Source organism: Lytechinus variegatus, chromosome 2, assembly GCF_018143015.1.
Source record: "Lytechinus variegatus isolate NC3 chromosome 2, Lvar_3.0, whole genome shotgun sequence".
In the NCBI taxonomy this organism is placed as follows: domain Eukaryota; kingdom Metazoa; phylum Echinodermata; class Echinoidea; order Temnopleuroida; family Toxopneustidae; genus Lytechinus; species Lytechinus variegatus.
In genome coordinates, this window is record NC_054741.1 from 1,172,750 (window position 1) to 1,196,319 (window position 23,570).

At 38.5% G+C, this 23,570-nt stretch overlaps 1 protein-coding gene across 1 annotated transcript in view; it reads right to left on the reverse strand.

The window, feature by feature from the left end:
* LOC121409332 (abnormal cell migration protein 13-like) overlaps window positions 1-23,326 on the reverse strand; it is a 59,736-nt gene extending 36,410 nt beyond the window's left edge. The window contains exon 1 of the mRNA XM_041601268.1: window positions 23,242-23,326. Coding sequence (XP_041457202.1) covers window positions 23,242-23,326 — 85 coding nt within the window. The remainder of the gene's footprint in view (window positions 1-23,241) is intronic.
* Between the last annotated feature and the right edge of the window lie 244 nt (window positions 23,327-23,570).

Consider the following 23,570-nt stretch of genomic DNA (forward strand, 5'->3'; position numbering starts at 1 on the left):
TTTACAACAGGAAAGTAGGTCATACTTTTTACGCGAACTGTGTCGTTAATGCATTTTAAAATTTCACATTGGAGTAGAAAATGAAAGATCGGGGATTTAATTTTCGTGCCTCGAATCCAGTGCCCCCCCCCCCCCCCCGATACCAATACATTCAGTTTCCGTCTTCCGGAAAAGGGATGATTTTAAGATAATGTATTGAACTTCACCATGTTCATGTGCATCATAATCAGATGATGCGTTACCAATAACCATTGCAACTGATTGGCCTAGATCTACAATATTGGTCATCGGAGAAAAACATGTTTATTCATGTATTATATGAGCGGTATAAAGGGAGTTTTGGAATAACATAATTTTGTGTAAATTTCCTTAAGAACCATGTCAGAGGAGACATTTTAACTAGATTTAGATCTGAAAAATGACCGATAACATCAGAGGTGAAATGGCCAAGTCAAGTTCAGCGCAGAACAAATTACCCATACCGCTTACATTCCACCTGGCCACTTCACCAAATTATCGTTAATCACGTAAAAAAAGGTAGAAATTTACCAATTTCGAACGTCACTCAACCAATCATCTATTCTTTTTCCCCATTAACAAATTGCGAAATATCTTAACCCTTTTAGCAAGTGAAGCGCGCATGGGCAGGTGACATTACTTCCGCTGAATTATTTCAAATCATTTGTGACTCATCTTGTGCATGTTTTTCTTTCTACCCAGCACGAGTGGCGCTCCATTTATTGGGCCCTCAACGGCAAGTAAACAACCAGCATCCTCGCGAATTATCGCCACCAAAAAGTACACAAGAAATGTTTGGGCATGGTGCCTCGGTATTATCATGATCTCATTAGAGATGAGGAGGGCTGCCAAGTTCATCATATTTTCCCGCCCCTGGCGTAATCAAATTCCAATAATAGTTTGTTTTTCTTACGTATCGAGGTCGGTATTGGCACCATGAGAAACATTAATCGCGTATTACTGCCGCATGGATGTGGTAGTATACCAAGCTGGTTTATTGAAGAGAAGGAATTCCGATGAATGTTTATGGTTCAGGGCGCGTGCGATTCCAATCTATGTGAATGATGATTTCAAAAGTGCATTAAACTTTAGAGGATCTTATCAATACTCAGCGAGTTTTGAGAGCGGGTGATCAAAGGTGAAAACAGGAACGTAGACGAGAAATGGTACGAAATTATGATATACATCAAAAGAGTTGAGGTTGACATCAAATTGAGGGGAAGCGTGATAGGGAGTCAAAAATACACTAAAAAGACACGAGAAATACGCATATTGACCAGTATCCAATCAGTGTGTACACTAACCCCAATAGAACAGGAGGGACGGACCTTCGCCATCTTCGCATGAGTAAGAACTGTTACATGAAGAGTATAAGAAGTGTCAGGAAAGTTACATGCGACTTTGATATACACACGACTGGTAACGTTTTCGTGTCAAATGTTATATTGCCTTATGAAAAATCGTCCTCGCAGTAATTTGTACTCACCATCATGTACATAAAGTAACGATGGTAATTTTTGTAAATGTCTTATCGATTTTTATAATAAAGAAATAGACATATAGACAAGGAAAATAACGTTCAACTCTTCAGTTATCAATACCATGAAACGAGTACGAAATAATTTCAAAGTGTCCACAGATTAAGAGAATGTACATATACCATTCCATCCCTTCGAGGGGACCTATGGCCAAAGGCGGAGAGTGATTTCTTTAATTTTGTCACTCTCAGTCTCAAACAGATGAAAAATCACGGAAGTTGACTATCCTCACAAGTGAAATTAAAGAACAGCTACTGGTGACAGGCACTTTATCAATTTATCATTTTCCGACCTGGCAAAATCGAAGAATTCAATAACGAGAATCGGGACGTGAGATTTGTCTCAAAATTGTTGTCATTTTGGATTACCCCCTCCACTCGCACGCATTTCGACCGAATTCTGTTTCCTGTTTCGCCTTCCGAGCGGCGATAATCTTTCACGCCGATTCCTTCACGCAAACAAATGCCCTCCTCCTTTTCCATTACAACTTGTCTGTCATCAGAAAGATTACGTCTTCCAATAAACATCCCATACATGCTTTTAGGACTCTATTTGCTTTTAGGAAGACAGAAGATATGTAACTTAAATCCATCCTAAATCATTACATTTTTATTCCAAAGAGCAGTAATAAGAGCTCATCTTTTCGATCCGGTATCCCCAGAGGCGTTACGACATCTACAACCCCTTTATACAAATTGACAATATTGTTCATCAGTTGATACCACCTTCATCGTTAACGTCATTACTATGTTATCATTAATGCCAATGATAATATGCATCAGATATTAAATGTTTCGCATTAACGCGTTATGAGGTGCAAAGGTAAAGCACCTACATTACAACTAATAACACATTGTATTTCACACTAATAATCCACAGCGGTAATTGATTTACAAAAGACAACCAGCAAACGGTAAATCGATATTTACTGCTAGTGCGACACTAAAATCAATCAATACGTATCATCACTGAGTTGTGTTCAGTATAGTAAATTAGATGAATTGCTGATCAAGCCTTCCTGTCACTCTTTTCTATAGGTGTCACATCGTACTTTCAATACCAAATAGTCAATTCAATTATTCATATTTCAATCTGTAACCAACGCAGAAACATCGAATCTTTGAAAAGAAATTTGCTTCGCAGGAAAAATACATTTGACAACGGTTGGTACCATGTGACACGTGCTACGTGCCAAGACAGAAGTGTATAAGGTTAGTCCCATTGTAACCAATGTATGCCTCTGGGTCAAAGCTAAGTTACCTTTCCTGGATATCTTCTGTCACGAATCCCAGTGTTCTAATGGTCTTAAATCTAACGATTTAGCACAGATTCTTCTCCATTTTTTTATTGAAATTCAGAATGACTGATCACTTTCTTCGGGGTGACCCAGGATTCAATATCACGAGGGAATACAAACGCTAGTACACATGTTTACCCTGTTTACTCTATAAATATCAGGCCAACGTCTTTGTCACCTTCAATATTAGAGAACGTTATAGAATAGTTTGGCGCGCATTCTTCACCAGAGCGCGTATTCACACGAGTGGAAGGGTACGCCAAGAGGGTTTCCGGATAGATGCACTCGTGGAGATGTTACTAATTAATCACAAACTTTCCCTGCGAACATCGCTCGGAAATCAGTATGAGTAAGACACCTCCAAGACATAGGCAATCTGAATTTGTCCTGACAACATGAAATCATTCATGGGTCTACCATGGAATATAAAGAAAAAGCATGTGAATAACAGAGGGGTGGTGACAGCAATTATGTCGTCGCAGACAGGCGCCAGGCGGGTGTAGTGTGACCCCTAGAGAAATAATTTCATGTATAAACACCCTCGTGATTTCATCATTAATTACAAGTATCGATTTGCATGAATGTTTTCACTGTTACCATGGGCATCTGCAGGATAGCACATTTGCCTGCGGTAGTCCAGTCAGTCAGTGTATATTTTCACGATAGTCCTCAGTACTTATTGCTCATTGTCTTCTTCGTTCTGTGTTGGACAGCTGAAAATATTGCCATTCACGAGGGATTTTTTTTCTTAAGAAATAAAAGACAATCACGTGAATAATTACGAAACATGATTCCATCAACGCAATTACATCAAATTAAGTCAGTAATGGGGGTATCCTTGGGGATTCCTTTTTTAAATTAATTGCATATTGGCCCAAGGGAAATGTGGACGTTATACAGCTGTATGTATAAAATCAGGTAAAGGTGTAACCTAATATCTCAATGGAATGCGAGCATCATTCATTAATCCTCGCTTCGGCACTCCTGAAACAGTTCTGAATTAAATCAAGTATAATATGACATCGATAATAATAATGTATTGTACTACTAGCTCTGCCCATTGATGGAAAGGAATATGTTACTTTTAAACAAAATAATAAAAAAGTACTAATGTTTAGATAACCCAGGAGGTAATGGATACAAAGATTTAAAATGTCTCAATACCTGTGTAAGATTAAGGGGTTAATGACCTCAACACGTCATCGGGTCTTCAGATAAATTGCTTCGTCCACCACGTGAAATTCTACCACATTAAAGTCTTCTTTCTTGAATGTCTAAACTACTGTCGTCTTAGCCCCAGTAATTCTTCTATCATATGTATGCGAGTGAAGTCAATGTAAATTAAGAGTAATAATAGGCCAGGATCGCAACCCACAGGTGATGTCAAGACACACACACACACACTGTGAGTGACAACTGCTTGTAGTACCGTCATGTAAAAGCACCACCTCTCCTACAATTGGGCGACGCCGATGTTTTGCACCTGCGGAGGATAAGAGGTTACAGGTAGGAAGGCCTCAAGAGATGGAAGCCGAGAGTACTCGTCATCCTGTCAACGTCTCTTACCGTGCTCAGAGTCGTCCAACCTCTACTTTCCTCTTGTGGACGCGGAAGATATCCCAAATACCCTCCTTATTGCGGTCAATGCGGCTTTCCACTGTATTTCAATGTGGACCCTCCGTGAATATTAAAGGAACTGCGTCCAAATTGGCATTTATTTAAAAGGATAGATGTGAATGCCACTGAGTAACCCACGCATCAAGTGGATCAACATGATTAAGACACCCTAAAAAAGCCCATCGTACCACCACTTACCAGATGGCAAAGCTTGCATTATTGCATATCATGATATGATAACAAGATAATGACAACAGGACCCGAGATATGTCGAACCCGTATCTCAACATAGTGTGATTTATCATTGCTTTAGAACAAATTCAGTGTTCTTCAAAATAATTAATGCCAACCAATTGTTCTCATTGGCTTCCATTTCCCATTATTGCCATTACACAATATTAAATAATAAATATCGTCTCGTCAAATCAATGAAGACAGTAAATTGAGAGTTAAATACATTTTATATTAATGATTTTTCTCTAACGTATGGACTTAATTGGTACTACGGTCATTTTGATTAACAGATGGCACGTTAGCCACGTATCAACACGTCTACAGGGTAATGTTCCTGATGGTAGTACTATTATTTCGACACCAGTCTGGAAGAGATACAACTTGTCACTGTATTAATGAACGTTAGAAGCTTGTTCACGACTTGAGGGGTAATATGATCACTTATGATCTTCTGATGAATAACGGTCAACTTTACAACATCGAATAAAACTAGAATATCCCCAAAACTGCATTGTTGAACACTGTTACACGAACTCATTCAGTAAGATGACCTATTGCCCATTTTCGCTATAACATGGAGTTTAAGCAAATTAAAAATGGAGGACTTGGAGTGGTATGGTAAAACAAAGATTTATACGAAAGGCACAATGTCACTCCTCCGTAGTTTTTTGTCCACGGAACTTTAAGAAGCGCCCTCTTTTCCCAAACTATGACTCATCCGTCAGGTCGGTCCCGAACTCGATTATCCTCTGAGATGCAACGACCTCATGAATAAGAGATGACGGAGGGAGGTGCAGGAAACAACTCAAGTCACGTTGCCTTCGTGATTTCCTCAAGTGATGCAAACTTTCCTTTCACCTCCATTTCCCCTCTCGGCAAATCGTCGTTACCGGGACGTGTTACATAAGATATTCCACTCCTATCAAAGTTACGTTACGTTACTACTGGTCCCGATTGCATCAATATAAGATTTAAAACCTACAATTTGATCACATGGTCCTTGACATACATGTAGTTTAAGTTTTTTTAAACGTTCGTTGCACATATGAGGCTAAAGCCAACACAGACTCCCCCCCCCCTATTTTACAAAATGTATGCTACTGAGAAAATCCATTAGTAGGCTACTCCTTGACATGCAAGAGTGGTATGTTCATGATGTTGATGGAAGATTGTGAATAATCATGCGACGATTTACCAAGCAACAGAAACATACCATTTTGGGGTTTCCGTCGCTTTCCAATAATCCACACCATGTAAATCATTGTAATTCACGGGAGACAAAAAAAATGAGGACAAAATTTATCCATTGCGGCGGAGAGGAACTTCGCCACTTGTGATTCAGAAGTAATTCTTCAGTGACAGTACATTCATGATTTATTCAACCGCAGTGACATTGACTGAGTATTGGCTCGAGACCACAGGCCTACAGAATACAGTCTAGTATCTGTAAGGTACGTCATCCAATTTGCTTTTGATGTCCCTTGCAAAGAAAATCATGTATAGCACGTATAGGTCCATGGTATGATCAAAGCTTAACAAAAATTGCATGAATCCTTACATATCCACGCATTTCGTTATCAGCCAAAATGATCATCAATCTCAAAAAGGATTTCGTATTCATAGAGAGTAAACTTTGACAGTATGTCCCTGTTAATTAAATCACCGGGGACAAACGCGATATAATCCTCGAAGTTACTAATGCAAATATAGGAACGTGACAAAATTAATATATAACGATGCTACAACTTTATCAAGTTACCCTTCGAAACTTCTAAAACGAATAAATAGCAGGCCTACAGATTGAATATGGACTAGGATTAAAGTGCTCCATATGGAGAATGGCATCAAAGTCTTCAAAATATTAATTCATCGTGGTTATCATGCATTCGATGCCCTCTGCGACACCATTCGGTCAAATTCTTCTTGCAGAAGTCTGAACCTTTCTCGTGATTAACTATTTTTACAGTTCCTACAAACGTTAATTTCGTTCACAAGCATATAAAAGCAAGAAACTAGAAAGCAAAAACGGAAAGAAATCGAAACGAAGAGGATTTTTTTAAGGTCATGGACATGCTGGTTACCCAATACCTTCCCACCCGACCGCCGTTTGTCTTACGATGATGGTACATCTTTCGGGTGCATCGGAAATATTGTATGGTTCACCCTTCTAAAATATCAGCAATAACCGTGAATGCACATAATACTAGGAGTCAATGCCAACGAGGGTTACTCACAGGAACCGCACCTAGACAATATTAGGACAGAGTTCTTTTCAACCTCCAACGCGTGAGTTTTATAAAACCTATTTAATATGGATTTCAGGCTCGGAATGCTATAAACTGAAGCTTGAGGAATCCCCACTAGCCGCTGACTTGTGAAAAAGATAATGATTTAGTCTTAAATTACTCTAGGTTTGTCTAATATTAGTTCATGTCAGAATTCATTCACCCATAGGCTCTATATTAATACGTCGTACAATAGATATACCTCATCATGTTTATTTGGATACATTGTAGTATACCATGCTAGTAGGTCCATGAGTATACCAAACCTGCTAGTTGGGGTAGCTCCATGGTTCAGGTAGATGTATCTGAAATAAACGCACGAACTCACAAGTACATGCAATTTTTAATTAGCATGTGTCTAACATTTTAGCAGTTCCAGCTAGTCAGTCGCAGTCATAAAGTTTACACAAGTAATTCAACTTCACTTGTGTTTCGTGATGCCTTTCATGGATATTACCTAGAAAAAAGCAGATATGTAAACAAGCCGTAACTACGTTTCTGGCTTGATGTTCTTCCTGTGCCTACCTACAATTGTACCACAACCCAAAAGTGAATATTCGCATGTGTGTACACAAAATAAATTGTTATATTTATGGATGAAGACTTGTGCAGAGACAATGTGATAATCAAAGACAGATTACTTGGCCAGGAAGAATAGATCACGAGAGGTTTCAATGGGCTTCGGTCGGAGGCCTTTCACTGGGGCAATGATCATTGACCAGTTTTTGTGCACCTGAGCTCAATATGGTGTCGGGTTATTGTTCGGGAGAGAATGGTTGGCAAATAGGAGGCCTTTCATCTTCAGTGAGCTACTTATTAGGACACACACCCTTTGCATACCTGTGCACTTTCTTTCAAGAACTAAAAAGACATCGTCCTACTATAAGAGACTTAAGAGTAGACCTCACCTGCATGGAAACCAATAATCTTAAAGGTAAGAAAAACAAATATCCAACAAAGAGAATGAATCTTTCATGATAAAGGGTTGAAAGAGACTAAGTTTGTGGAATTTCATCCCAAGGTAAAGGTACATGAACATGTAACCCCTGGCATGAACACATCATGCACATATAAAATCAGTAGCGATTGCGTTCATGGTCTTATACGGTCAGTTCCTATCATGGACCTACCACAACCCATGGTTCCTATTCAAAACAACTGAGTTGACCAGGTTTTACTCGTTGTTTTTTTAACATGCCTTCTGAATTTCATCTTACCTAATGAAAATAGGTCCAAGGTATTCGACCTGGGATTCTACATCCAACTCCCTGATTCCACATTGCATTCTGTCAATCTTTCAACAACACGTGGTTAACTGCGAATGAGTGTGAAATAAATAAAACAAGACATGATTTGTATTCATTCCCAATCGGAATCACAATATCAATGTAAATCAATGCTGCCAATGGAACAAATGTCATATTATAGACTTCAAAACAAAATATTCAGGCTATCATCAGTATCACATATCACTCAGAGTGAGAAATCAAACTTGGTACTTCCACTCCTTTTATACTACCTGGACAGTCGATAAGACGCTCTTGACCGCCGCAAGCATCCCCAGATGAGGTGACCCCCATTAGTCGAGTTCAATGACATCGGTGTGTCATCACCTCTCCAGAGTAAGATAATTTATATGCGTCTTTATACCCCCTCACACACACACACCCGAAACCAGTTTTCCATGTGTTGGTATCTTCCCAGTAATTGTTCCTGACAATTCCTTCCTTGGTTATCCATAAGAGCAAGAGCCCTTCGCCATGGCATGACACCACAAATGACAAAGAAACGTTGCACTTGTAATGTAACTGTCTCAATCAACTTGCTCGTCTCGAAAAACCCTAGGAAATGTGATAGAATTGTATTTATAAGCTTCAGTGTGGCTTATCCCTTCAGTGTCCCAAATAACGTGAAATCCAGTCATCTGTCAGATTACGGCGTCGGGATTTTACCGGGATTATATTTTACTGCCCACATCGATCACAGTCATCCTCTCCAAATTTGCTAGAAAAATAGGTCCATCGAAAACTGTAGTACAAGTAGCGTAAGTAGCAAGTACTGCATGCTCCGTTTCGCAAAAAATACGTAAAAATTACATGAGGACTAAATGGGATCCAAAACAAACTCACCATTTGTAACTTTGGTCTGAATGTGGTTATGGTCTGTTCTCATCTATTATCAGCTTGAAAATATTTTTTGTGAAAACAAGAAATAAATTAATTAACGTTTTCAAATGGTTAACTCAATGGTAGTATATAGGCCTACGCTCAATCGTTCGTACCAAATGGATGGAAGGCTAGGATATGCCTTTAAGATAAAAGGGCCGAAACTTGCAGGTCCACCCATTGCTCTCTCTTTGTCACACACACACTTCTTAAAATGTACATACTGTTAGATTGACGAAAAAATAATTCTTTAGTCATTATCAACCTAGTCACCTAGTCATCAGCAGATTACTTGACATCAATCTTTATGGCGTTCTTCATGGCAAGAAGTGGCAAATGTATCGAGACAGTTCTTGAAATTTTAAGAGTGCCCAGTACATGTATCATTGTTTCAACTAAAAAACACGATTTCGGTCTTGCCTTCAGAAACATGTAGGCAAAACCCTTTGTCATCAGGACACCACAGATCTAAACCCCACCCGTCGACAGTTAAGAGGTCATGGGAAGGCACTAAACTCAGAGGAAACAATCATGCCAATGGACAAAAACTACCATGACTACTATCATGACTATCATCAAGCAAATCTCGGCAATATTCGCATTTATTTAATCCACAAAGCTGTGAAATATGGGCTAAGTGCACAGAAAGTCTACATGAATCGTTATAAATCAAGAATGATTGACGTTTATTGATGGTGAATTCAAAACGCTTTTGCCTCCAGGCGCCACTCGAATAGGGGCGTCATATGGTATGGAACATTCGCCTAAGTTCCTGCAAGCTGAAGGGAGAACCGATTTATCGAATACAATGATATCGCATAACCCTCAAAGAACATGGAACTTCGTGAAACCATTTCTTTAAACATCCATGTTGGCACATGCGAATTAACTCTATCCTAGGTCTAGGCATGGAGCTATTAATAGCTCTATGGTCTAGGGTACATGTATAATCCATACCAACAGCCCACAGAATGAACTACACCGTATAGACCGCATGGGCAAAAATATAAGTCAGACATGTACTATGGTGTGACCGATAGTTGAAAAAAATACTTAACATTTTCATTTTTAGATCTGCTGATAATCACATATACAATAGTATCACCAATCCACAAAAAGTGAGGACCCAAAAGCGTCCGTGGACATGGACCACGCTCTACCCGTCCTTAACCATGGAACATTTGACAGTACTAAGGTGATGCGTAAATTCATGGACCTACTACTATACTCTGACAGAGTAGGTCCATGGTATAATCAATATTATTTAAGAGGGTTTATGTTAGCATTATCAATATGGGACATGTAAACTGAGGAAAAACAGTGCATGTACTTTATATTCCATTGGCCTAATTAACTTCACTTCTTTTCGAGAATTTCAAAAACTGTATCGATGTGCATGTAACTAACAAAGGTTGCAGAATACGGCACTGCATGGGGCTAAATCGCCCCAGTACGATACACACGAAGACAAAACGATTCATCAAAAGGATCCCTTTGGATTCGCGCGAGAAGCGACACTGCGTTAAACCGGCATTCTTACCAGCGAGTTTATGAATTGGAAACTCGTTTTCCTCATGACTGAATCATAATTACTGGCGGTTTACGGTCACAGAACGGCTGATCGAATCAGAAAGAAATCAAGGTTTTGCTGAGAGAAGATTCACCAAGGGCAAGTCGGATTTTCCACATGCCCACATCTGTCAAGGTATGGAGTATCGCCATTACAAGAGCGAGTCATTAATTGCATGGAGGGCAACTGCAGAAACATACATAAGGTTGTGCAAAGATAAACGAAAGGCCTGGTCACACCGCCCGAGCGTTGTTGGAGCGGTCGTGGAGCGGTAGGGAGAGGGGGTCGAATTTCGCTCACAAAATTGGGGAAAAAATAAAAAACAAAAATCGAAAACAAAATAAGAACAATCGAAATCGAAAATGGTGAACGGGAGCGAGCGGTGATGATTTTTTTTCTCTCCGCTCCACGACCGCTCCAACAACGCTCGGGCGGTGTGACCATGCCTTAATATTGATACGAAATATGGATTAACCCATCTATATTGAGTACAGGTCGAAGAATTACGATTAATTTCCGACCAGAAGTAGTGTTGCAGAGCATGAATGGCCAGAATTATATAACGTCAAGTCCAAAAGGAGAGGACCTGATAACAGCTACATATTACATTGTATGGAACGAGTCAGAATTCAAGACCCAAATCTCCAAACCAAATACTTTAATAAAGAAAATATTTAACGACATACATGTAATATGTTTGACGTGTAAACAGGAAGTAATGTTGACGTTAAAAACTTTCCCCATACGTGCTTCACCGGCCATAGACGCCAAACATGAACGCATGCCTTTTCGAAAATGCTAGTTCGTGCCGAAACGACAAAAATGTGACTTTGAGGGGTTTTGTTTCACAAATGGATCTAACGAAGAATAATTTAAGTAATTATTGTGGACTGCTCTGGAAATTTTGTTTGCGCATGCTACATCTCTAGAATCGTTCAGCTTCAATATTCTCCAAACACAAAAACGTGGAAAGGTTGGGAGAAGGGGTGGGAACAAGGTTATCGAACTTGAGTTCGATTTGTTAACTTTGTTTCGTTATTTAGAGCCTCTGAAAATATTGTCTGGAGAAGATATAGGCGCCTTGCCGTCATCAAAATGTTTGCTCGAGAAAGATGATCGTCTGAACCATTTCGTTTCACATGCTCGAGAAGGGTACCCACATGTGCCCGAGGTGCATTGGCTCTCTAACTACATGCAACATGTATCCCGACAGCTCGTATGGCATATGTCTCTGACAGATATACATTTAATGTATAATCCTGAATACGCATCGGCAACATCCACTTGTACATTTCTCGCTTCAGGTCAGTCGCTGTCGCTTTGGTAATTCCGTTTACCAATTTTTTAAAGATATGGCGAGCGAAAAAAAACGAAACCCGTAACGAATGTACCATACTTCTAAATCGTATCAACAGAAACACACATTTCATCTTACAAACGAATGGTAAAATTGCACATTTTCTGCGGTTGTATATGTATGCTTCATGAAAGCATGTGTGGAAATGATGAAGGTGGTTGTAACTGGCTAATGTAGTTATTGCATCAGGTTATGATAGGGGGCAGAGATGTGGTGTGGTTGGTATATTAATATTGGATCCAGAAGCCAAGAGCAGTACACGTGCCAATGATATCATTTACCCTCCTTGATAAGGTACGCACAACTCCAATCTTCGGTCTCAATTTCTATGCCTCGCCATCAAAAGCCGAACTGCGCCTTTGAAACGGGAGATATGAATAAAAATGTGTGGTGTCATCCGAGATCCAAGGCTCCCTAAATATGCCCCGGACTTGTCATTTCTGGTTTTTGCAATATTATCATACTTTCATGGAAAATGATAGTCACTTACCACTGATGCCTTTTCATTTTCGCGCCCGAGCGCGGTGAAGTTTGATCTCCCTGAAGCGCGTGTGCGGAGTCTACAATATCGCACTGGGGAACACGGTTCCGAATTACGAATCGCACTTTCACCTAAACGCGACAAAGGAAAGAGCGAATCTTCGATGCACCGCACATTTTGGAGTAATAAAGATATTGTTTCGTCACTTAACCTAGTTCATGTTCTGAAGCTGTATACGCTCTTTTCTTTTTCTTGATAAAAATCAAAAGGAAAATGTGTAGTGCGCTTCGAAGCAGAGGTAAATTCTGATTCCTACTTTATAGAGATAGAAACGACTGGATAACAAACCTACATCCATCGATTCACCAAAGAGATGTAATTTTGAACTTATGAAATTTCATAAGTATTGGATGCACATATTTCTTGGGCATTATATTGTACAATTCCCAAGAGTGCACAAATTTCTTCACTGAAGAATCGATTTAATTACAAGTTTCAAGGAGCAAGTTTCGAGATTTGGTTGCGCATTACAGTTACGACAGAGTACAGTTTCATGGCAGTGCAATAAAATAACCCTCTACTCCCCCTAACCTTCCGAAATAATGAGTTTTGATGATCTCTCGAGTTTAATTTCTTTTATCTGCATAATCAGAAATGATTGACACACTCTTGAAGATTCAAATGGAGATAAAAAATTGTACAGCGCCATTAATTGGACACTCACAGACGGTTTTCATTTGAAGTTTGACGGACAGGTTATGAAAATTGAATCATCTGCCTCTTATTGACAGTAACGACTTTTTCACAGTCACCAGATGGCACAAGAGTGTGGTTGACTTATGTTGCAACAGTAGAAATCGGAATGAAAGTCCTTTCCCCCAAAAGTGCCACAAAATATTAAAGTCAAATGAGTAAATGATTTATTCATTTCATTGAATATTCACTATTACTCCCCTCCTGCTCATTTGCGTATGTGAACATGCACTCTAACTCATTCAGACATCTGGCCGCTGGTGCCATACATGCATGCCACAAGAGACATATTTAATCGTCTTGTCGAATCGGTTCATATCTGTTTCAATGAGGCATATCTAAAAAATGATTGACAGGAAGATATGATTTTGGTTAAACCTGACAATTGCAATCATTTTATATAATTTTTATAGTTATTTTGCTACTCATGTTTTCTGTTAAACATTGACAATTAACGAAAGAAATTTGCGCACGATATAAAAACGAAATTTCTTTTATCACTCTTCTGGAAAATGACATCACTATTACATTTCTTTTTCAAAAAGGTACGTTATACTCATCAATCATCTTGTTCCTAGAGTTATACATGTACCTCGAAAATTACAGAAAATGAAGCACAAAAAAAATCCTGTATTTCTTTGTACATGCTCAGACAGAAATGGAATAAAATAAGAAACACTATCAAATGCAACAGCCGACAGCTAAAATCAACTGAGAATACGAAAGGTCGTGTGAAATCCTTAACCTGGCTAAAGGTCTTTAACTCTAAATAGCAATACCCCTACTAAATCCATCAAACCTGAAGTTGTTAAGATATTAATGAAGGATGATTTTTTTTTCTCTTATATTCCCTTAAATAAATCTACAAGATCTGCACTTTATTTTTTTTTCTTAGACATTACTACAAATCATAAGACATGGAGTAAGTTATCGTATAACAAGCATGACAAGTTGGAGCGCGTTGCGTGAGAGCGATGAGAGGTCGATTAATCTATTTCCACCATGTACAGTACAGTACCAATAACAAATCGTCACTTTCAACGTTGAATATAAAGAATGACAAAACAATTCAACAAAAATCTTTTGATTCAAATTTGAATGCGCATTAGAAATGTATTATGTGTCCCACTGGAATTTTTCGTCACTGAAATGGTTCTTAAGAAACATCTTTCTTATTTCCTATAGTTTTCTGCGTATTATATATTCCCTTTTTCCTCCCAACATTGAAGAATTCGATTGGAAACTAACGAGTGAGTGAAAGACGTGAAGATACGCACGTTATATCGATTTTGATTATCTGTCAAACATGCAAACATCTGCATCACAATTTTTTATCATAGAAAATATGGCTGTCAGTCAGATACAGAGGTGTTTGATGTGATGAAATTTCCGCTAATCAAGACAATTTCAAGCTGGAACTGCACTTTGGTTCTAGATAAAATCATTAAATTCGAAACGCCTTCTGACAATTTGTGTGTCACAATAAAGGTAGTTTTCAATAAGAAAAGAAATCACATTACTTTCATGAAGGAAACAGAACATTTCGACGTTTATATAATTTATCAATAAAAAATTACATATTTTAGAATTTAGACAGTTCAAAATTCAAGTCAGCTCAGTGTCCATTGACAATGATTCAAATACTTATATTCAATCAAATGAAATTAGATTCATTATCTTTCCCTAAACAATTGGTAGATTTTATCAAAGTACAAAAACTTTTGATTGATAAGCAGAATTTCGAGAAATGTAAGAAAGTGACATTAAATGATTCAACACAGTAAATAAGGATACCTTAGAATCTTCCCCTACATATTCCATAATAAAATATATATTGAAAATAATTCAGAAGCTGAATTATTCAAAGTGACCCGGTAAAGTGGAGCAGTTCTATATTCCCCCCTTCACAAGGTTGCCTCCAGGGGATATCATCAATAAAACTAGATAGAAGAAAGTCAAAATCAACACGCAAGGCTATCAATTATTGGGGCACACGTTCAATGAGTTACCCACATCCACACAAAAAATGAAACCAAATGATGGCAAAACTGAACTATATATCCCAAATGCCCCACAGAAATACCCCTACCTGCATACTGATTGCATCTCAATCTTTGCCCATATGACATTCAAAATTATGGAGAGCCTTCATATCACACAAAAGCCTTTGGAAATGATTGTTGCGCATTGTGTTGTGACGACAAAAGCAGCGGCAATTGTTATCACATGGAAAAGAATCCACTCCAAACGCTCATGAAAGGGATGTGTGTTCAAAATCGTCCTGTGTTGAACCCACCTATAGAAATCGGTGTTAGTTTTTCACGGTAAGATGACTTATCTTTAATTCGCAACGCATCAATTTTCTTCCGTGGGTGATATACCGTGATCCGACGCTTAGATTAAATGATATTATTATCAATAGGTGATTCAATTATTTTCAAAAGTAGCATTCAAATCGGATAGATTGAATGATTTGGGGGATGATATTGGCAGTGGCAAGGGTGCATCATTCGTCCATTTTTTCACATGTTCATATACATGTATGTTGTATGGGGGTGGGGTGTGCGTGTGGGTTGGATGGGAGAGGTCGAGTGTGAATGCAGTTTATGTATTGTGTGCCTGTGGTATGTGGATGTGTATTTTGACGGGAAAAAAGTATGCAGGTATAATTTGACATTCCATTTCCATTGATTATTATGTATGATCTATTCAAATAACTTACATGATTTGAAGGAGAAACAAATATCAATAAAAGCAGGAACATTCACGATGCCAGTGTGCATGGTGTATTTGGATTAAAGAGAAGGCGTGCATGTCGTCAAGCTATATGGAATATATAAATCGGTGAGCAATAAATGCAGAGCTCACGATGTCGACCCAGCCCATCCTCACCAGCCATCTCATCCTCTTCTGATGCAACTTCACACCCTAAACTTTTCACAATTACATTCCAGTGAAATAGGTGTAAGTGCTTAGCGTGGACAACCGAAAGATACGGTAAAAGCAAACTACATTGCACAATCCTAACATACTCCGTACATACTACGTTATACATGGGCGCTTAAAATATATAAATTCAATCCCAGTAAAATCAGAAAAGAAATGCCATGTTACATTAACTTCTTCTCATGTTTCCCGCTCTATCGGACACATTAGCGAAGTACATTTCTACATCTACTGGAGATGAAGAGGAAACTCTTTTTCCTGTCCCTCAGAATTCGGGTGCATTCATTTTTCGCTTGATAGGACGTGATAAGAGCAGCGGAAATACTGAGCGAGGATTCGATTCGAATCAACTCCAGAAAAACAACATCACTCCGACTGTTTGCTTCAGTAGGCATTAGATAGAAGAGTATCTGAAGAGACGTACAAGTATCCCCCCCCCCCCTCTGCGCGACGCCCTCCCCCATTTTGATCAAGGCATTACCTCCTTGATTTGTTGAGCGTGATTCTAATCCCAGCACATCAGTGTACTCGGTATCATGGATTTACACTGTAACAAGTGAAATCCCTTGTCCGGATTGTCACGTGAAACTATCCCACCTTTTCAGCAATGATAGCCAAAGAAGATACATGTACCGCTAGTTAATCTACATGTATACCGAGTTTTATGGATGAAAGGTGCACATCCAAGTATTGCCTGGAATAGGAGATTGTACTCCATTTGTAAGCTAGTCTGACCACCGTACAAAACACCAGAAAGAAAATGAGTTTGTAAAAAAATTTCAGACCTACGTCACTTATACGAAAAGATTCTTCACACTGAAAGATGTAGGTCCTACATTTTTTTACACATAAATGAAAAGATTCAATACTGATAATTTGAATACAGAATATGTATAAATCTCCAATTCTACCCCCAGCCACCCTCCCGCCCACTCGCTCCCGGCGATAGCTGTTTCATTAACCTCATTCCAGAACCAACAAATCTTCAAAATTTTGACTCTCATACAGGACATGATAATGACATCACGATGTGTACAGCCGAAAACTGCCACTTTCTCACCATGCTCATTTAGACACCGTAGATCTGCGTTCAAGACATTGAGAGAGTTTTTTTCCCCCTAACGCCCACAAATATACATTCCTATATAGCCTTTCATTTGCCATCTTCGTACAAGACAGCAAAATGAATTATTGAATTCTGGTTGTAATGTATGAACTAAAATTGCTTATGAGATAGATTACTTATTCTAAAAACTCATACCGAAAATATATATATATTGCAGCCTGGTGGAAGGCTTAGGAATTAAATCGAAAAGTCCACTGAGCACGATTTCATTGATGACTAAGCATGTCGTCATGGCAACTGAATGGTTACTCAAAGATGAAGATGATGAAGAACGGGGAAGATGTAATACATGTGGGATTACAGATTCGTGAGACGCAATATTCCTTTGTCCGTAATCATTTGTCTTCGGCACAGTCGATTGATATATTGATATTCCACCTCTGATATTTTGGATTTTTTTCATAAAATATAAGAATTGGTTCTTTTTTCACTATACGATATAATTCTACATCACTCTGAAATCGAGCATGTGAAGTAGAGCGGAGCAAATGTCATGGAACCTGTTCTTATGTTGTAGGAATAAGCTTTTCATCTTTCCTCATCTCGCTCAAAAACCTATGATATACCAATTTTACACCATGACTCAATTAGATTGATGAAATGTGGTATGGTGACGTGTAAAATGATCGCAGGAATGAAAGAATTTGAGGAAGTTCTGGCCCCATGTTAACCGAATGGGGTTAACGACTTACCCTCCAACCATAGAGCTACATGTATACATGTAGCCAACTAACTCCTTCCCCACACCACCTCTTCCATTTTTAATTCGCTAATAATTTATATTGGCAGATTTCCGTTACTACACCATGGACCCTACATGCTAGTACCGGGGTCCAGACTCCATTGCCCCTTCAGCTAACTAGCTACTCCACTACTTTCGTCACAATTCACTGTTTTCTTGATTGATTGTCGATTCCCTTCTTGCATGGCTGTGTCTACAAATCGAGGCATATGGCCGTTCGAGCATGTGTAATGGTAACATTTACAAGAACATGTATGAAAGTGGGAGAGGGGAAGAGAGAGTTGTAAAGGGGCGCCCGACAGGTTGTCTAAGATTAATTTGCCAAATCGTGCCACAGGGTAAAATTCTGAAATTAAAGAGCCCTCTAAAGCTGGACATGATACCGGAGGAGCCAAAACTCCAATACAAGAATCTTAAAATCAATTTGATGGACGATGTATCGATACAAATATAAAATAAAACTACATGTATACACCAAGGAAGAATTCTACGGTTTCTTTTTAGGGATTGTTTACCCAGTTTATAAAGCATTTCATTTTTGTCCTGAAACAATTTTGGATGAGTTCCGTTTCTGCCATTGGCATTGCATGATTTCCACACAACCTTGAAGCACAACTTTAAAGGGGAATCCAACCCAAATAAAAACTTGTTTCTATAAGGAAAAGAAAAATCAGACAAGATGATAGGTGAAAGTTTGAATATTGGACAAACAAAAAGAAAGATATGAATTTTTAAAAGTTGTAAATATTGGTAATCACTATACCCATGGAGACTTCAAATTGGCCGCATATGGGATGTCATAGTGACGTAAGGCAAGGACTACTCTTCCATGTACTCCAATACATATTATGGCTAAAATGTCATTTTTCCCAAAAGTTTTATTTCAAACTATATTTTTCTTTCATGAGGACATAAAACAGTATACTTCATGGGTTATATTTAGATTACTGCCCCAGGGAATGGGTACTTAAGAGAAAACCACAAATCCCTGATAATAAAGTAATGGCCTATGGGAAAGTTGTCCTTGCCTCTTGTCATAATTTACTTACCAAGTTGCCAATTTGAAATCTACATAGTATTAGTGATCTCAATTTTAAAGCAGCTATAACTTTCTTATTGCTTGTCCAATTTCTTTCAAACTTTCACCATTCTGTTTAATTTATTTTTCTCCTTCCAACACAACATTTTATGGCCAAGGCTGGATTCCCCTTTAACTGAAAGCATCATCTTATTTGTAAACAATTTTATTTTGACGATTGTGATACCATAACATAACACCGCAAATAAAAAGACAACCCTTTTGAAAATATTTTTTACGTTTATTATTCGTATTATCTTGTAAGAACGGCAAAACAAAGTATATTATCTTGGCATCGCATACCCCATGAACTCTAAAAGAAAGAAGGTATTTTGTCATATCAGAGTTTACTTTTTATACTCTATATCTCATTCATTTTCATCCCCAAGTCATTCAGGAGATTTCGATCTACAGTAGACAATGGATGCTTCTACGACCAATGACACAAACATAACCAATACATGTAGAACACTGTAAACATTGTGGTGTTAAAACTAACATCAGTTAGTGTTAATAGAAGACCACACCCTGAGGTGTTAAAAATTACACCCCAGAGATATCTATCCTGCTTCAATGTTATTTTCAAGTTAAAAGTCGATACATTGTAGGTACATACAATAGGTACATCCAGTCAACGTATAGGCCTACATGTAGGCCTCTTTGTCTACGAGATTTCATACCATGAACTCGGGTGACAAAAAAAAGATTTTGTCCTCCCGAGAATTGCACTGTACAAGTGCAGCCCAACTAACCAAAAAATGATGTTGTGCTGCATGAGGTCATTATACATGACCTTCTTGTATCGTTGTACCTCCTTGGTTGTAGTATGGATCCTACTAGAACTACATGTAGTAGGATCCTTGGTTGTAGGTCCACGATCGTACATGTACCAGATGAAGGAAATAATCCCAGACTGACAGGAGCTGAATGTGTATGACATGGAACCAGGTAAGCTTGCGATCCCCATTGCCTGTGATGCTGCATGGACTGTAAAAGTTCTCTGCCACATAAGCTTCATAGTACATACAGGTTCTAGCATGGACCATGGTTCTAGAGTATGGACCTACATGTACAAGCACAAGTTAACGAACCAAACCGTAAACCTTGATTTATAATCACTGAGCTTGTAATTCTCTGTTCTTTCAAATTTGAATTGAAAATCTAGCAAGGCAGGATACTGTCACTTGGGGATATGGAAGATCATTTCATGTTTTCTTCGCTTCTCAATCTTGCGGGTCAACTCGGGTTCCTGCCCAAGGGAACTCGAAGATAACACTGCGGGTATCCGGTTACTTGCAACACCGTGCTTGGGCAGTTCATCACTCCCAAGAACTCCCAGGAAGATAGTATGGTTCATCCATGATGAGCAACCCGAAGATGGAATGGGCACAACAAACGGGTGAGCAACAATGGAATTATTCAGCGGTTGTGTGCAGACATTCCCGTGTGGTGCATAAGTGATGACCTTCCCATCTCTTTCTATTACAGTATGATGACTCTACCAAAAGAATCCATGACTGGAAACTCATTATGCGAGTTTGGGTGCTACAGACGGCGAGGACCAATGTCCCCCCCCCCCTTTGCTCGAAAATCGTAATTGCTTGAATATCGAATGACAGAATGCATCTTATTTTCAACACAGGGCTTGAAATCAATATCAACCTTCTGTCCGCATAATACAAAACTACAAAAACAGTTTCATAACTTTCATTATTGGCGTTTCGAAAACAAAAAGGTAAGACCATAATGGAAGACGGTAAAACGGAAAAGGCCAATAAAACAGTAGACCTATCTCCTTGCAATAAAAATTAATTCATATTCAATCTTCAGTCACAAATCCACGATCATTATGACTTAACTTGAACATCATCAATAACAGAAGACCAACATGTACCATACATGTGGAACTACATGTATTGTTACTGATTATGATGTACCTCCATAGAACATGTGAATGCTCATTCTCCACTCACTTCGGAGCAATTAGGTGCACATGAGAATATTTTTACACGTCTGAAAACAATAAGATATGAAATACACCTCTAAATTTTACAGTTAGTTTGACCTCACTAAAAGGTCAAATAAGAGCAACGGCAGTAGCACATCACCCCCCCCCCCCCATCCCAAAACTGGCGCCAGCTCGTGATTGATTATATTGCATACAATCTCGTTTCTGTGTAAGGGGGATTCGTTTTCGCAGATACGTGTATTTCATTCAAAATAGCCCGGCATCGATTGTACCAAAGTTCAACTACCAGGGCTAAGGTCATTCCATGGAGGCCTGTCAGTGTGTGTGGAGGCCTACTCCACGACATTTGGGGGTAGGTCATTAAATCATAATAATGGGCCAGTAATCCAGTATATATCAAGAAAATTTAATAGTTATATAATACTTTATATGCCGCAGGCTGTGGAATATGATTTTGTGTAATTACATGGCCATCAAATATACAGAAAAGAAAGATTATTTCATCATGATCATGGTGTAAAATGTGCAATGATTTATGTAATCCTGATACTGTTAACAGATTATGATGGGGTCTGTATGTGCATTGTTCGACTCAACGTGCACCCCATTCACCTCCTTGTATTTTCGATCACACGCCGAACGCGCATGTATTATGCAGGCATAAAAGGAGGACCGCTAAACCCCATTCATAATGACCCCGGGATGACAAAGCCCCACACGCTCAATGGGGCCTGACCAAATTTGCATAAGCAGCCATGAATGATCAATTTTTTGAATAGGTAATCACCGTCCTACACAACAAAATGCAGGGACACCCTTTGCAGGGGCGAATTTCTGGAGGATTTAGGTGCAAATCTCGGTGCATAAAATGGTAATTAAGGTGGGATTATCACACCATTTTAACAAACACTGCGAATGGAGTATTATTCTCTGCCATGGCGCCTTTCAGCAAAATATCATGAGTTGTGTGATAGAGGTACATGTACAGATGAGCAATAATAATGTGAACAACATTATATGTCAAACTTTTTATAAAAATGTTTTAGATTTAGGCGTCATTATCTCAACATTAGTGTGACTCGCATTTTACACTAAATTAGTTTACAGACTGATTATAAAGCATGTGACCTAAAAAGACCCACTGTCGTTTTCATGAACGTTTCTCGAGGCAGGAATATCAGGTAATGAAGTTGTAACATTGGCCTATATATGTATAGTATACATGCATTTTAAACCAGACATGAACTTAAGCATGCAGTTAGTATATATTGTGTCATTATTTCTTTAGTTTAAACTGAATTGTTTTTGTTTGTGTGTTTAACTTTAGGTAACTAACAAAAGTGTGCAGAGACTTGATATATACCAAGACCAAAATGGCCTAGTGTAGTATAGGCGCCTATATGAATTACACTGTAGTAGTGGTAGTTACTAAAGAGTTTCTATCTAGAGAAAAGTTCAACAGATAAGAGTAAAGCAATTATCTAATCCTCATCAGTATGGATGATAATACATGTAATAGCTTTCATTATTATAATGTGAAAACATTTTATACTCCTAGGCATATATCATGTTACCTTCATCATTTTTTACAAAATAGGTTACTAGTTAATATATAACTACATGTAAGGCACTTGAATGGTGGTTGTTATTGTTTTTACAGTATGCTGATGATAAATGATAAAAGATTTAATAAAAATAACATGAATGACAACAAAAATGTAATAATCATCATCTTAATCAATATTATTATTTATTATATAAGATTGCTTGACATTAAGGCATTTACTAGACCTAGGCAAATATCTTTTATCATACATGTAGGAAAAACAAATTGAAGACTTAAATGATGATGCAGATTTAAGAAAGACCAGACCATGGAGGCTTTGGAGCTATAAATCACAACTCCATGACCATGGAGCTACTACTAGCTCTATGACCAGACCAAATAGTATACGAGATTGCACACAGAATTAATACGAGTAGGCCCTATTGCTCCTCCATACGTAAAATGATTGACATGCGCATCATCTTCATCTGGTTGGAATCAACCCCAATTAACACTTACCTGTCTCCACATCTTTATCCGTTGAGACCGTCCCAGATACCAAGACGAGGGTTACAAGAAGATGTATTGGCACCAAATACCCCATTTTGAGTTTCACAGTTTGACGTCAAGTAAAAATGTCTGTAAATTCAATCCTATTACAAACCAACGTCTGCAGAAAATGCCTGACCCAGTTTCCAAACACTGTACTGCTCCTCCGTGTACCACGGCTGCTACGGCGAGGGAAGAGCGAATGCAAGATGTTGGGGGTTTACACAGTTCCTTCGTTTTTACGAAATGGAGGAGCTTCGTCACAACGCCGTAAAAGATGGAAAGTGGTAGAATATCAC